Source organism: Chiloscyllium plagiosum, unplaced genomic scaffold, assembly GCF_037043375.1.
Source record: "Chiloscyllium plagiosum isolate Xiang-an unplaced genomic scaffold, Cpla_swu_hap1 HiC_scaffold_25, whole genome shotgun sequence".
Taxonomy (NCBI): domain Eukaryota; kingdom Metazoa; phylum Chordata; class Chondrichthyes; order Orectolobiformes; family Hemiscylliidae; genus Chiloscyllium; species Chiloscyllium plagiosum.
This window is the reverse complement of record NW_028270163.1, coordinates 52478238-52493388: the sequence shown is the minus strand read 5'-3', so window position 1 is coordinate 52493388 and position 15151 is coordinate 52478238. Positions and strand designations below refer to the sequence as shown.

The 15151-nt window shown below is 39.7% G+C and overlaps 1 protein-coding gene across 1 annotated transcript in view; it reads left to right on the top strand.

The window, feature by feature from the left end:
- Positions 1-15151, top strand: part of LOC122562276 (cytoplasmic phosphatidylinositol transfer protein 1-like) — a 291671-nt gene that overhangs the window by 149614 nt on the left and 126906 nt on the right. The window contains exon 4 of the mRNA XM_088000734.1: positions 4756-4904. Coding sequence (XP_087856860.1) covers positions 4756-4904 — 149 coding nt within the window. The remainder of the gene's footprint in view (positions 1-4755; positions 4905-15151) is intronic.

The window sequence follows — 15151 nt, the reverse complement described above, 5'->3', positions numbered from 1 at the left end:
GGAAGACAGAAAAGGATACCAAAGGGATAGGGTGGCAGCACTGATTAAGGAGACTTGGCAATGCTGGAGAAAGAGGATGTCCCAGATGAAGCAAGAATCAATTCAGCTGGAGTTAAGGAACAAGAAAGATGCAATTACATAGTGTCTTGTACAATGAACAAGCCGGGGTAAGAATAATTAGTTGCGAGAAAGCCAACTTCAATGGGGTAAGAATGGATTTGGGCCAAATAAATTGGAGTCCAAGAATAGTAGGAGAAACTGGAGCCAAACAATAAATGCACTATCTTCAAAGAAGAATTGGTTAAAGCATGGTCAAAGCATATTCCCTCAAAAGGAAAAGGAGGATAGGGAAAGCAAATTCAGAGTGCCCTGGACAACAAAATTGGTTTAAAAAAATTATGAGTAAAAAGTGTACTTAACATCAAGGTTAGGTAAAAAAACATAGAATTGAGATATATAGAAGTTTTAGGTGGATAGTGAAAACACAAATGAAAGAAGCAAAGAGGATGAATGAAAAAGACAGGCAGCCAACATAAAAGGGCATCCCTTTCTTCTGTGAACTTGGAAGAACAAGTACTGATGAAAAATAGGAGTTACACAGACACAGAGGACAGGACTGAAGTACTAAACAAATAATTTTCATCTATCTTTACCAAGGACCGAGTGAAGGCAAATTTTCCACCACTGAGAGATGCTCAGTAAAGCTTAGAATGTCTCAGAATTAGAGGGGGCCTATAGGTCTGCAGGAAAACAACACATACAGACCAAATATTGAACTCCAGAAGAAACCATCCCAACATCCACAAACAAAGCTGCTTCAGAACATTATTTCAACGAGCCAACACACACTGCAGCACAGAGGAACTACGCAGAGCAGAGGAAAATCACTTATACAGTGTATTCAAAAAGAATGGATACCCAATGAACACAGTCTGCTGCTTTCTCAGCAACAAACCCAAACAAACAGACAAAACACGTTCAGGAACCCTAGCCACTCATCCCTACATCAAAGACATCTTGGAAATGACTGCCAGATTACTCAGACCCCTTGGCATCATGGTAGCCCACAAACCCACGAACACACTAAAACAGCAGCTAATGAACATGAAAGACCCTGTACAGACAACAAACAAAACTAATGTCATTTACAAAATACCGTGCAAGGACCGTAACAAACACTACATTGGACAAACAGGCAGAAAACTAGCCACCAGGATACATGAACATCAACTAACCATAAAACGATTTGACCCTCTCTCACTTTACATACAAATAAGGAAGGACAACACATCCATCCTAGGACAAGCCAAACAGAGACACACACGAGAATTCCTAAAAGCATGGCATTCCAACCGGAACTCTATCAACAAGCACATCAAGTTAGACCCCATCTACCACCCCCTGAGAAAAAGAACAGGAAATGACATCACCAACCCAAAGAAACCCAAACATATAAATAGAAAGCTGGAATCATCAACGGTGCTTCACCTGGAGGCCCACTGAAGATGTTACTTAGTAGGGTGACGAAACATTTGGAAATGAACCTTCCAGCTCAGCAAACAAACCTACATCCAAAACTCCTGTTTATGCCTGTCAACTAGATTAAGAGCCTCAGTCAGGGAACTCAAATTCTGTGAGGTTCACCTGGCTGACGTCATTGTAATCACGACACAATCTTCTTTATACTACTATGTAGCTTACTCTCAGATTACATCTTCCCTATTTGCCCCTACCCCCCCCTTATTGCCATTTTAGATCTCCTCTGCTAATTTTTAAAGGCTTCCCAGTCCTCTGGCTTCCCAGATGTCTTCACCACATTGTATGCTATTTCTTTTCCTTTTATGCCATCCCGGACTTCCCTTGTCAGCCATGGTTGCCTCATTTGTCCCTTTGTTTGTTTCTTTTTTGGGATGAAATTTTTCCGTGCCTCCCAAATTACCCCCAGAAACCCCTGCCATTGCCTCATCACTATCTTCCCTGCTCGGATCACTTTCCAATTAACTTCAGCTGGCTCCTTCCTCATATCCTTGTAGTTACCTTTACTCAATTGTAATACATTTGATTCCAGCTTCTCTGTTATGGTCACTGCGCCCTCTGAGTTCCTTCACATTAAGCTCCCTAATCAAGTCTGCCTCATTACAGATCACCATAATACAGAATTGACTGTTTCCTAGTGGGGTCTACCAGACGCTGCTCCAAAACACCATGTTGGAGACATTCCACAAATTCCTTTTATTTGTGTTTTTGAGGGAGGCCAGATCTTTGAAGTGAAGAATTGGTATCCCTTGTAAAGGAGCCAAAGTCTGAATGAAATATGATGAGTCATAGTGTCTGTAACATCACTTAGGATTGCTGAGAAAACTGTGGGATCTGCTTTCACCACATCTGCCATTTAATCTGGAATGTTTGACCACAGCTTGTTAACTTTAGTTTACCTCATACTAATTCTGATTGTTAGAGTATAAATCAGTGCTCAAAATAAGTGGGAGTAGAGGGCGCTTTCATCATTGATAGCCACCAAAAAGCCCGGGAAAATTCAATGATCAAAATCTACAAATTAGAAGCACAGGGAGTCATTTGTACCCTTTTGAGCCATGGCAGATTGTACAGTGGTCTGAACTCTACCGTAAGATCTCCTCCCACCCCCCAATACCTTTAGCCCATTCCAGCAAATGTTTCCTGTATAAGTAGATTAGACAGAATCAGAATTCTCCAAACACAGACTGATTCTCCCTTGCATTTACTGTTGATAGGTTCACTTTGGACTTGTCAGCAGCAAAGATGGGAAAGAAAAAGCCTGTGATCAGAGCCATATTGAGAAGATCCGTTAGCAGATGGTAAAGCTGGAAGTAGCAGATCATTTTAAGTCTGAAGGTAGTAGGGACACAGGGTATGGGAAGCAAAGCTGGTGGGGTCGGAGATGGGGAGAGATGCTGGCATGTTCTGGGTCACAAATGTGAGGTTGCTGGAATGGTGGTTGGGTGCGTAGGATGGTTGAGAGTGGGATCTTCATAGGGAAAGTGATGGGTCTCAAAGGGGAGAGAGGTCTCCAAAGGAGAGAGAATAGTTTTAAATATTACAGTAAAGGAATACTCAGCTCATTGAGATCTGGGAAAATTGAGGTAATTAGTTCCTTGCAAATATATGTGGAGTCTCTAGTTTGAGGCTTTAGCAGTTCATGAGCCATTCTTTGGGGGAAAGTATATTTCATAAATATTTATATTTGTATGTTATCATAGCTCAAAGCATCTCTCATACTGCAATTTTTTTGATATATTGGCTGTGTTAAAAATAAACATGCAACCATTCACCTGGGACCTCACCAGTCTGCAGAAAATATGTTTAAGGTATTAGTTTTTTCAGTATAGAACTATATGTAAGTTTATTTTTTAACAAAGGTATTTGTCCCTTACAAATGCCAGTTGTCTTGTGATGATTTTAAACACAGCAAACTTTATTTTAACTGACACCTTATGAACTGGCACTCTCAATAAACTGGCAGTGATTATTTACCTCAAACACTGGAAGTTTACTGTATTATTGTGGTCTCTGTGATGTCCAAGTAGTCAGTTGAGAAGGCTGTCTGCTGCTAAGTTTTACTTAAGGCAAAGTTACATTATTATTTCAGTGCTTTATGTTGTAAGTAAAGTGTAACAGTGATGTGCATATCCTTTCATTACATTTCTATAATTTAGTGCGTGTGTTTACGTAGATTATGTGGACCTCTTGATCAACCAGACTATTTGATCAACTGGCACACTCCCGGTCCCAGAGGTGCCAGTAAATAAAATGTTTGCTGCAATCAGAAATTGTGTTGAGGACATGAGTGCTTTTCTTCTGTGTTGTGACTTTCGGTTTAGCGGAGCAATAATGAATATTAAAGATATTGATAAATTCTTCTCATTCTGCTTTTTGTGTGAGTTCACCGTGGGCGGCACGGTGGCACAGTGGTTAGCACTGCTGCCTCACAGCGCCAGAGACCCGGGTTCAATTCCCGACTCAGGCGGCTGACTGTGTGGGTTTCCTCCGGGTGCTCCGGTTTCCTCCCACAGTCACAAAGATGTGCAGGTCAGGTGAATTGGCCATGCTAAATTGCCCGTAGTGTTAGGTAAAGGGGTAAATGTAGAGGAATGGGTGGGTTGCGCTTCGGCGGGTCGGTGTGGACTTGTTGGGCCGAAGGGCCTGTTTCCACACTGTAAGTAATCTAAAAAAAAAATCGCCCATATCTTACCACAACTACAGAAGGTATTGTTACTACATGATCATCAATGAAGAATCTAGTGCAATTGGAAAGGGAACCGCTGAAACTCAAAGGTTGCCCCTGAAAATCAAAAAGTAACCTTTCAGAAAATCTCAAAAGGAGCTTCTAGGAGTGGAAACATCTGATTTTGAGTCCTTAAATGGTTTACCTAGTAGATTGTTGTTTATTGCTAACTCTGTGAATTTCATTTTGTTTGCTCATAACCATGGAGTCTTGTGGTTTTGTTCTCTTAGTAAGTGCCTAGCATTTCAAATTTAAATGAAAACTGTTATTGTTCCCTAAGCAGATCACAATTTAATTTGCAGTCTTGTCCATGGTCATAACAGGGGTGTTACTATTGCACACTTTACACCCAATTTTAAAATTATCCCATTAAAATTTTGTCTGCTTTTAGACTGACTTGATTTATTTTAAAGTTTAATGTCTTCTCTATTTGTCATTTTCCACCATAGCAACTTGGTTGAATAAAATTCTTTCTGTTTTTTTTTCTCCAGTACAGAATTGGACAGCTGTACATGATTAGCAAGCATAGCCATGAACAGAGTGACAGAGGAGAGGGTGTGGAGGTCGTGCAGAATGAGCCTTACGAGGATCCTACACATGGCAGTGGCCAGTTTACAGAGAAGAGAGTTTACCTCAACAGGTAAATGGAGACTGTGAAGTTGTAAACTAAAAGAGTGCTAGTTCTAGCCTGCTTTTTAGTCAGAATATCTCTTTGTATCTGCAATTAATTCAAAATCTTATAAGCACTTAATGTTTTATAACATATTTGGCCCATTAGTTATTTCAGCAAAATACTAATTAGTTCCATTGCAATATTTATGGAAAAGAAGGCCACATTACAAGAAAAGTGTTTCCATTAAATGTACAAATTTGAGGACTTCTCTCTGTGCTTCTGAGAGAATGAAATATTGCTGGTTTATTTTTATAGGTATGTTACAAATCATTTTTTGTTTTGAAAGAAAAAGTGGTTGTCCTGGTGATGGACATTTGCAATGTAACTCTGAAATACATCAACACATTGTCTGTAATAGTTGGGCCTTGGTGCACTAAAAACTGATTTTTCTTCCATGTGATTAGATTAGATTTCCTACAGTGTGGAAACAGGCCCTTCAGCCCAAACCGACTCTCCAAAGAGTAACCTACCCAGACCCATTTTCCTCTGACTTATGCACCTAATACTATGGGCAATTTAGCATGGCCAATTCACCAGGTCTGCAGGAGGAAACCGGAGCACCCAGACGAAACCCAAGCAGACACAGGGAGAATGTGCAAACTCCACACAGACAGTCACCCGAGGCTGGAATTGAACCTGGGTCCTTGGTGCTGTGAGGTAGCAGTGCTAACCACAGAGCCACTGTGCCACCCATAACGTGTGTTTGGTCGAAATTCTACTTCTCTAAATTTGCACAATCAAAGTTGGAAATTCGTAGAGAATGAAAGACTATTGAGCCCAGATGTATCTTCTAACAAATTGGCACAGAAATCACCTTTAATTTGACTTTTCCTTCCTGGCTCACTGGTGTTTTCTTACACTGTTATTATGACAGTATCTTTCTTCATTGTCATCACCTCAGCCCTTCTGAAAGACAAACTTTAAAATGTGCCAAATTGAATTGATGCAACCCAATGTTCGCAAACAGTGATGTTTTTTCTGAGTCTGAACTTCCAGCTTCCCCATTGTTATTTGTAAACATGACAATAGGTATATTTAGATTTTTAAAATGTGTCTATAATCAGATCATCCAGAATCCACTGAGTGGTGGAAGAGGTCCAGATATATTCCCATTTTCCAGAGATCATATTATTTTACATCTGTAATCTTTTGTTGTCTTGCTTTGGTTGAACATGCTGTAGTTCCCAGTGGTAATAATTTCCTCGCTAGAGAATTTTGTAAAATGTATGGTGTAGGACAAGATGCAATCTCCACATTTTGAAGGCATCTGCAAATAACACTTTTAATAAAAAGATCCACATTAACGTCAAGCTTTCTAAAAATATATGAAAATGCACTGTGCGTCTGAACAATTTAATTGAGTTATTTCAACTTGCAGGAATATTAAATATATTGAATTGTATTTCAAGGAAAGCTGCACTGAAAGGATTGATGTGACATGGATCCGATTATGGTATATGATGTGACATGGATCCGATTATGGTATATGGTCTTGGGGCATTATTTCTTCCAGGTCAATCTGCATATCCATCTTGCTCTTAAATCAATTAGATTTCACAGCTCTGTTCTTAAGTGGAAGGGATTAGCATTTCAAGAATAAGATTATTGCAGTGGTTTCTTGCTTTTGACGATTATAGTAAGGTACATGAAATCAAACAGCTGTAATGAAATATGCCTGATTCATACGTATGTTTGATTGATTAAATTTTTTGAGCGCTGCATTGTCAGTCTTTACACAGTACTAAATGCAACAAGAAGAGAGTTTTTTGACATTTTTGCACAATCTGTCATAAAAGGTTGTATAAGAAAAATGTCTTCCAACTAAGTACATTAAGCATTTTAAAAATCAAACTATATGTATTTCAGAACTTTCTTTCAAAGCTTGACAACTACCTAATGCCTATTCCTTGATGTAAAATACTTTCAACAAATTCAATTTGCTTTCTCCTTGAAAGGAAAAGAAAATGGTGCATTGATCTATTAATATGTCACAATTGACAAGCTTTGTGGATTCCGCATATGTCAGAGTGTTTAATAATGCTGTCTGTGGTGCACAGAGTACAACAATGTGAGGTAACCATGCACAATGCGTATTCAGGGGCTAAGGTCTACTGAACACACAGTGCTCTATTATATGGTTCATGAGCATTGACAATTGCACTGTGCACAGGGCTAATTAAGGTTTATGTTGATATAATAGGACAAGCCCACAAAGTACCCGATGGCCCCGATGTACATACCTATGGTAAACAGGGAGACCGTTCCAAAGTTTGAGGACTGGATACCCCTTTGCTCTCTACCCTTTATTACAGGATTTGGAGCCGAATTACAATAGTAAATCCCCAACATATTTTTGTTTTTGGGATGTCAGCATGTGGCATAGTTTGCAGAACACTGGCTTCTGAATCACAAGGTACTTGATTCAAGTCTCCTTCTCACAGCACTAAAATCAATGCTGACACTCCAGTGCCATTCTGAGGGAATACTGTATTATCAACAATGCCAATTTTTGGATGAGAAGATAAGCAGAAACCCCATCTGTCTACCAAATGAATAATGTTATTTCAAAGAGGAACTGGGAGAATTTCCCCTTTGGTCCCATTAATACTTATCCCTGAATCAATATCACACTGGTCATTATCACTTGCAGTTTGTGGGAGTAATCAGAGTGCAAATTGGCTGTTGAATTTCCTACATTGCAAAAAATATTTCATTAACTTAAAGCAGTTTGAGATATTAGTTGGCTGTGAAAAGTGCAGCCAAATGCAAATCTGCCTTTGTTTTACAATAAAGCATCACTTTATGAGCATCTATCATCCTTAAGATCTCCGTGCTCCCAGTGGAACAGTTCCACAGAGTCAGTTGCAAATAACTCCAGACTTATTCCAACGCACAATAGCTTAGAAATTGTGCGAGGGCCATTTTGAACAAATGATCAGGTCTCCTCACACCTCTTCCACCCATGCCTGAATAATGAAACCCAGTCCTGTCTTTGGACTTAGGTTCAGTAATGCCAGCATAATATGAACTACTTGACAATAGAAGGTTTAAGTATGGGCTAGATGCTAGCAATGCTGATTTCCCCTGCATATTAATATTTACACCAACCCAAAATATTCTTTTAATTATTTAGCTGATTCCAAACATCATTAGTTCTCTTGTGTCAGAAATAAGCATCTTCTGAAGGGACATGTAATATATCCTGATATATTTATTCCTGTTATCTTAGCCATATAGAAAAGATGCAATACTTTGTTTCCAGAAAGCAGTTCATACAGAAATAATATTTATTGCCGTTACTTACAGTAAAAAGTGATTTCTTGAGAAGAAATGACATACTGAATGGCCACTAAACTTTTTTGATTTATTATTTGCCACAGTTTTGAAAAGTGACAAAATATTCCACTCGGATGTAATTCAAGAATTACTCACTTTCAGAAACTGGTTATTTTCCCCACTGAAGGACCCACCATGCTCTTTATTGCTCTAATGCAATTACTTCCACTGTTCACAATGAATAACCTTTGGCATTATCAGACCTTATTGTGAATATCAGTGCTCACTTGGTTTGGATTCATGAAACCAAGAGGTAATGCTGACTGATATTGCTTTTATCTGACTTAATAAATGGCAGCTTGCTGTAAAATTACGCAGAGTTTCTGATGTCCCCCTAGTTGTCGTATCCAGTTATTTCTTAAATGATTCTGGGGTCTTTGTCTTCACTACTCAATCCAGACCACTATCTAATGTGTGACTTGGGACAAGGATTAGGGTTAGGAGCTGAGCCAGATTCACTAGACTGAGAGATTGGCGTGAAAATCTATAACTGAACAGTGGGCTACCTTCAAAGAGGAGATGGTTCGTGTACAGTCAAAGTATATTGCCTCAACTAGGAACGATAGGGCAAATGAATCTAGACATCATTGGACGACAAAGGAGCTAGAAACTAAGGTAATCAAGGAAAAGTGCATTTACGACAAATGAATTGCAAAAGGAGCAAAATTGATGCAAGATAAAATATTTCATACAGCAAGTAGTTAGGGTGTAGAACACACTGCTGGAAAGTATAGTGGAGGCAAGTTCAACTGAGGGATTAAAGAGGGTGTTGGATGATTATTTGGATAGAAATAATATGCAAGGATCTGAGGGCAAAGGAGGAAATTGGCATTTGGGAATAACTCTTGTTTGAAGAGTTGGCGTCGACAGGTTAAGCCAAATGCCGCAACACATCATGATTCTGTGTCATGCAGAAAGTAGTTTCTGATTTCAGTCCAAAAGTTACATTTTATTAATCTGAATCTGCTTCTTTGTTTTCAGTTCTGCAATTCGATTTAGCATTCTGAATGTATTTCCTCTGTTCCCTCAAGTATGATTTCACTGTTAAAAGGTCTCCTTGTCGGCTGAACAGCCCAAGATTTTACTCTTTTCTCATAACTAGACTCCTAACGCTGGGTTTCAGGATTTTTTTTGCTATATCTCCAAAGTTTACAAGCCTCCCATATTTCTTAGAAAGCAGAACTGCTGCAATATTCAGTGTATGATCTGGCCAGAGAACTATACAGTTTGATAATGACATTCTCTAACTTTCATTCAACTGTTTGCTTATATTGGCATTCAGCATGTGCTTTAATTTTTACAGTGAATACACCTTCTCCTTGTGAAACCACTTCTATATGGGCATACCCCTACAATAAATAAATTTTGTGTTTTTTTTTCAGGGAAAAAAAGCAAGTAAATGCTGTTTCCATTCCTCAATCTAACCTTCATCCAAAGTATAATTCAATTCTTAAATTTCTCTTCTATGGCATAAACAGTAGCTTTCTAGTCCCACTCGTAATTTTGGAGTTCTTAGTATTTTTGACATTATTTCTTTCTGTGGTATCTTTATTCTGCTGATTTCACTCATCATTAATTCTTTAACTCTTATATGGGCCATTGTTTCATAACATGCTTCAAATAACTTTTCGTCCTCCGCCTACATGATCTCCTACTGAATACCCCAGAGCTTCATTCTTGACCGTGTCTTGGATAACATCCTACAACAGATCCAGTTCAAGCATAAATTTGTTTTTGCATTTCCCAGCCCAAACCTTTCTTTTCTCAACATTAATTTTCTAAACTGCCTCAAATCCACTATCAATGTCAGATTTTGAGCCATTATTCCCTTATCCATTGATAATTACTGTAAAAGTTTATTTGTGCTACTTTCCTCCTCTTTTTCTTACTTTGGATCATATTTCAAAATTTGTGATCAATTTTTCATTGAATTATTTGACTGAGTAATATTGAAGTGCAACCAGACAGGATCTTATGCAGGGGGAAAGACAGGAAAGATCTATACAATTTTTTGCAAGATTAACATCAATAGAGCTTGTGGAAGTCTTGGTGTATTTCACTGACAGACTGCTAATTTAGGGCAACAGAGTATAATTTATAATCATTTTGGAAGGGGTGTTTGAAGTTAAGTAAAGCAACTGCCACTCCACATTACGCTCCTATTGGTCAGAGAGAGCAGCTTAATGATTCATATTTGATTGTCACTGAACTGGTTTCCATTTTTCTTGTGAAAGGTTGGAAACATGTTGAGATCTGTGAAAGACAGATTATCCATTTTAATCACAAATGGATACTATTGTTATGGCACCTGGGTCACAAAAAGCAAAAACTTGCATTTATATAGCATCTTTCATATCTTAAAGTGATGACAAGGCCCATTGATTATTTCCCAGCATTACAACCATTTTGTGTGCAGTAAGTGAAAACAAACAACAAAGTGACAACCAGGTAGTTTGTCATGATAATACTGGATGATGGATAAATATTGGCCAAGACACAATAAGGCCTAAAGATGCAGGAGTTGAAACTTTATTGCTGGAACAGCACAGCAGGTCAGGCAGCATCCAGGGAACAGGAGATTCGACGTTTCGGGCATAGGCCCTTCTTCAGGAATGAGCAGATTCTCTGCTCATTCCTGAAGAAGGGCCTATGCCCGAAACGTCGAATCTCCTGTTCCCTGGATGCTGCCTGACCTGCTGTGCTGTTCCAGCAATAAAGTTTCAACTTTGATCTCCAGCATCTGCAGACCTCACTTTCTCCTAAAGATGCAGGAGCAGACATAAGCCATTCTGTCAACTGAGTTTGCTACAAATTGGATCATGGCTGATCTGATAACCCTCAACCCAACATTCCTACCTTTTCCTTAAAGCATTTCGTATTCTTATTGGTTAAAAATCTGTCTATCATGGCATTTTATTATCATTAATGACCCAGCCTTAAAGTCCTCTGCAATAAAGCATTCCACAGATTCACTACCATCTGAGAGAAGAATTCTTCCTGATCTCAATCTTCAGTCTTTGACCCCTTATTCTGAGATAATGTTCTCTGGTCCTAGACTCTCCCACAGTGGAAACAACCCTTTCACATTCACCCTGTCAAGTCCCCCAGCAATCTTATATGTCTCAATCATGTTGCCTCTCATTCTTCTAAATTCCAATGAGTACAGACCCAACCTACTCAACCTCTCCTCATTCGACAGTCCCGCCATATCTCGTATCAGCCTAGTGAACCTTCTCTTGATTGCCTCCAATGCCAGTAAATCTCTGCTGAGACAAGGGGCCCAAAACTAATCTGACAGGTATAGTTGTCTAGATTTAGCAAAGCCTCCCTAACTTTTTTACTCCATTCTCATTAAAATAAAGGCCAATAATCCATTTGCCTTCTCTATTACTGAACTTGACGCTAGCCTTTGTGATTCATAAACGAGGACCCTGAATCCATCTGTTCTGTAGCTTTCTGCAGTCTTTCCCAATTTAAATAATACTCAGCCCTCTATGCTTCCTGCCAAATGCATAACTTAACATTTTCCCACATTATATTCATTTGCTAGTTATTTTTTCCCAATCACTTAACCTGTTTATATCCTTTTCCTGATTGTTTGTGTCATCCTCACCACTTGCCTTCCCAACTATTTTTGTGTCATCTGCAAACTTGGCAATAGTAGATTCACTTTCCTCATCCAAGTCATGAATATATATTGTAAATAATTGTGGCTCCAGCACTGATCCTTGGGCACTCCACTAGTTGCAGATTACTGTCACCTCCCAGCTCTCTGTCTTCTATTAGTTAATCAGTTCTCTACTCAGGCTAATATTCTATATCCTATACCATGGGCTCTTATTAATTAGCCTAGCATGTGGGACTTTATCAAACACCTCTGAAAATCTAATTATATTACATCCTTACCTTAGCTTTGAACCATCTTGCTTCTTACCTCCACAAAGAGTTATTTTAAATTTGACATGCATAATTCCCAATTCATGAAGCTTGACTGATCAATCGTATTATGTATTTCTAAATGCACTGCTCTTGTATTTTCCCAATCACAGACTAAGCTGGCTGAGAGTTACTTGCTTTTTGACCCTTCCCTTTTTAGAGAAAGGCGTTACATTGGTAGTTTTACAAGGAGTCTAAGAATTTTTGCAAGATTACAACCAGTGCATCCACTAACTCTGTAGTTGCTCCATTTAAATCCTCGAATCCATCTCAAGTCCAGGGACCTATCGGTCTTTAACCCCACTAGTTTTTCCTAGCATTTTTTCCCTAGTGTATTTATTTCTTCCCCTCCTTTTGCGTATTGAATATTTAGTCATTTTGGAATGCTATTAGTGCCTCCTACTATGAAGATTGATGCAAAGTATTTATTCATCCGCTCTGTCATTTCTTGATTCCCTGTTATTATTTCTCAGCCACCACCCCTACTCTACCTGGTGGAATTAGGGCCATCTTTAAGAAGTCTTCTATTCACAAAGCAGGAGTCTATGGCGGGAGGTCTAAGCCGTCCTTGTGAGATTCAAAAACAATATTTAAATTACTGTTACGACAATTGTGATAACTCCTTTTGCTTTATCAGATCTGAAATAATGATGAAAGATGGTGCTCAATAAAACCAGGTCAGACATCCTAGGCACTATTTTAGTCAATCAACATAGCCATTCATTCAACCTTGACAGTCCTGATGAGGTTTTTCATATTAACTGGATGCTGACCATTTAGATTAGATTACTTACAGTGTGGAAACAGGCTCTTCGGCCCAACAAGTTCACACCAACCCTCCGAAGAGCAACCCACCCAGACCCATTCCCCTACATTAACCCCTTCACCTAACAATACGGGCAATTTAACATGGCCAATTCACCTAACCTGCACATTGTTGGACTGTGGGAGAAAACCGGAGCACCCGGAGGAAACCCACGCAAAAACGGGGAGAATGTGCAAACTCCACATGGACAGTTGAGGCGAGAATTGAATCCGGGTCTCTGGCACTGTGAGGCAGCAGTGCTAACCACTGTGTCACCGTGCCACCCAATAACTCCATGAAATCCCTACGGTGTGGAAGCAGGCCATTTGGACCATCGAGTCCATACTGACCCTCTGAACAGCATCCCACCCAGAGCAACCCTATCCCTGTAACCTCGCAGTTTCCATGGCTAACCCATTTAGCCTGCACATCCCTGGACACTGCAGGCAATTTAGCATGGCCAATCCACCCTAACCTGCACATTTCTAGACTGTGGGAGGAAAGTGGAGCACCCAGAGGAAACCTGCATAGAGGCAGGGAGAATGTGCAAACTCCACATGGACAGTTGTCCGAAGGTGGAATTGAACCCGGGTCCCTGGCCCTGCGAGGCAGCAGTGCTAACCACTGAGTCACCGTGCTGCCCCAAAATGTTCAACGCTGTGAACAGGATTCAAACATGCACAGCGAGCCCCCACTAGATTTCAAATCCAATGCCTTAACCTCTCGGCCATCACAGCTGATGGTCATTACAATATCTTAAGAGTACCAATGGTTCTTCCTATTAACTCCTTTTACCTCAGAAAATCTCGTGATATTGCTGCATACATCTTTTCTGAGATGTTCATGCATGTTCTTTGGGAACTTTGGGATCACATCTCTGTTGGTGTAACCTGGCGAGAATATTTTGTAATCATGTTTGGACAAGCTGAAATAGATAGAATCTGGAAGGCATGTCAGGAGGACATCAAATTAATCAAAACAAAACTATCACACTGCAGATGCTGTAAATCTGAAAAAAAAACAGAAAATAGAAAGAGAGCATCAAACAATACAGCACAGGAACACGCCCTTTGGCTCATGATGTTGTGCTGAACATGACACCAAATGAAACTAATCCCTTCTTCCTGACTGTGGTCCGTATCTCTCCATTCCTTGCTTATTTGTTTGTTTATCCAAAAGCCCGTAAACACCCCTATCATATCTGCCTCCAACACTACCCTGGAAGCACGTTCCAAGCTCCTACCACTCCCTGTGTAAAAGACTTGACTATTACATCTCCTTTGAACTTTTCCCATCTTATCTTAAATGCATGCCTTCTAGTATTAGACATTTCAACTCTGGGAAAAAGAATCTAACTGTAAACTGTAAATCTATGCCTCTCATAAGTTTGTAGATTTTTATCGGGTCTCCCCTCAGCCTCCATCGCTCTGGAGAAATCAGCCCTAGTTTGTTCAGTCTCTCCTTTTAGCTCATACCTTCTATTCCAGGCAACATGGCAATTAGTAAACATTGTCTGCACCCTTTCCAAAGTCTCCTCATCCTTTCTATAGCGTGGCAACCAGAAGTGAAAGCAATACTCTTCAGTGTGGCCTAACTAAACATTTATAAAGTTGCAACATAATTTCCTGACTCTTGCACTCAGTGCCCTGATCAATAAAGGCAAGTATGCCATACACCTTCTTTACTACCCTATCTACTTATGTGGCCACTTTAATGGAGTTACGGACTAGGATCCCAAGATCCCTCTAAACATCAATGGCAGGGTCCTGCCATTAACTGTATACTTTCCATTAACACCTCCCAATGTACAGCACATCTCAATTGCCTGCATTAAGCTCCATCTGCCATTTCTCTTCCCATAGCTGCAACTGACCTATAATCCCACTGTTTCCTTTGACAACCTTCTACTCTATTCATAGCTCTCTTAATCTTTGTGGCATCTGCAAACTTACTAACTTATACATTTACATTTCCATTGAAGTCATTTGTATAAATCACAAACAGCAGAGGTGCCAGTTCAGATCCCTGTGGAACACCACCAGTCACGGACCTCCAGCCACAAAATCACCCCTGCACCACTACCCTCTGTCTTCTATGGGCAAGCCAATTCTGAATCCAAATGGCTCATGCATTTTAA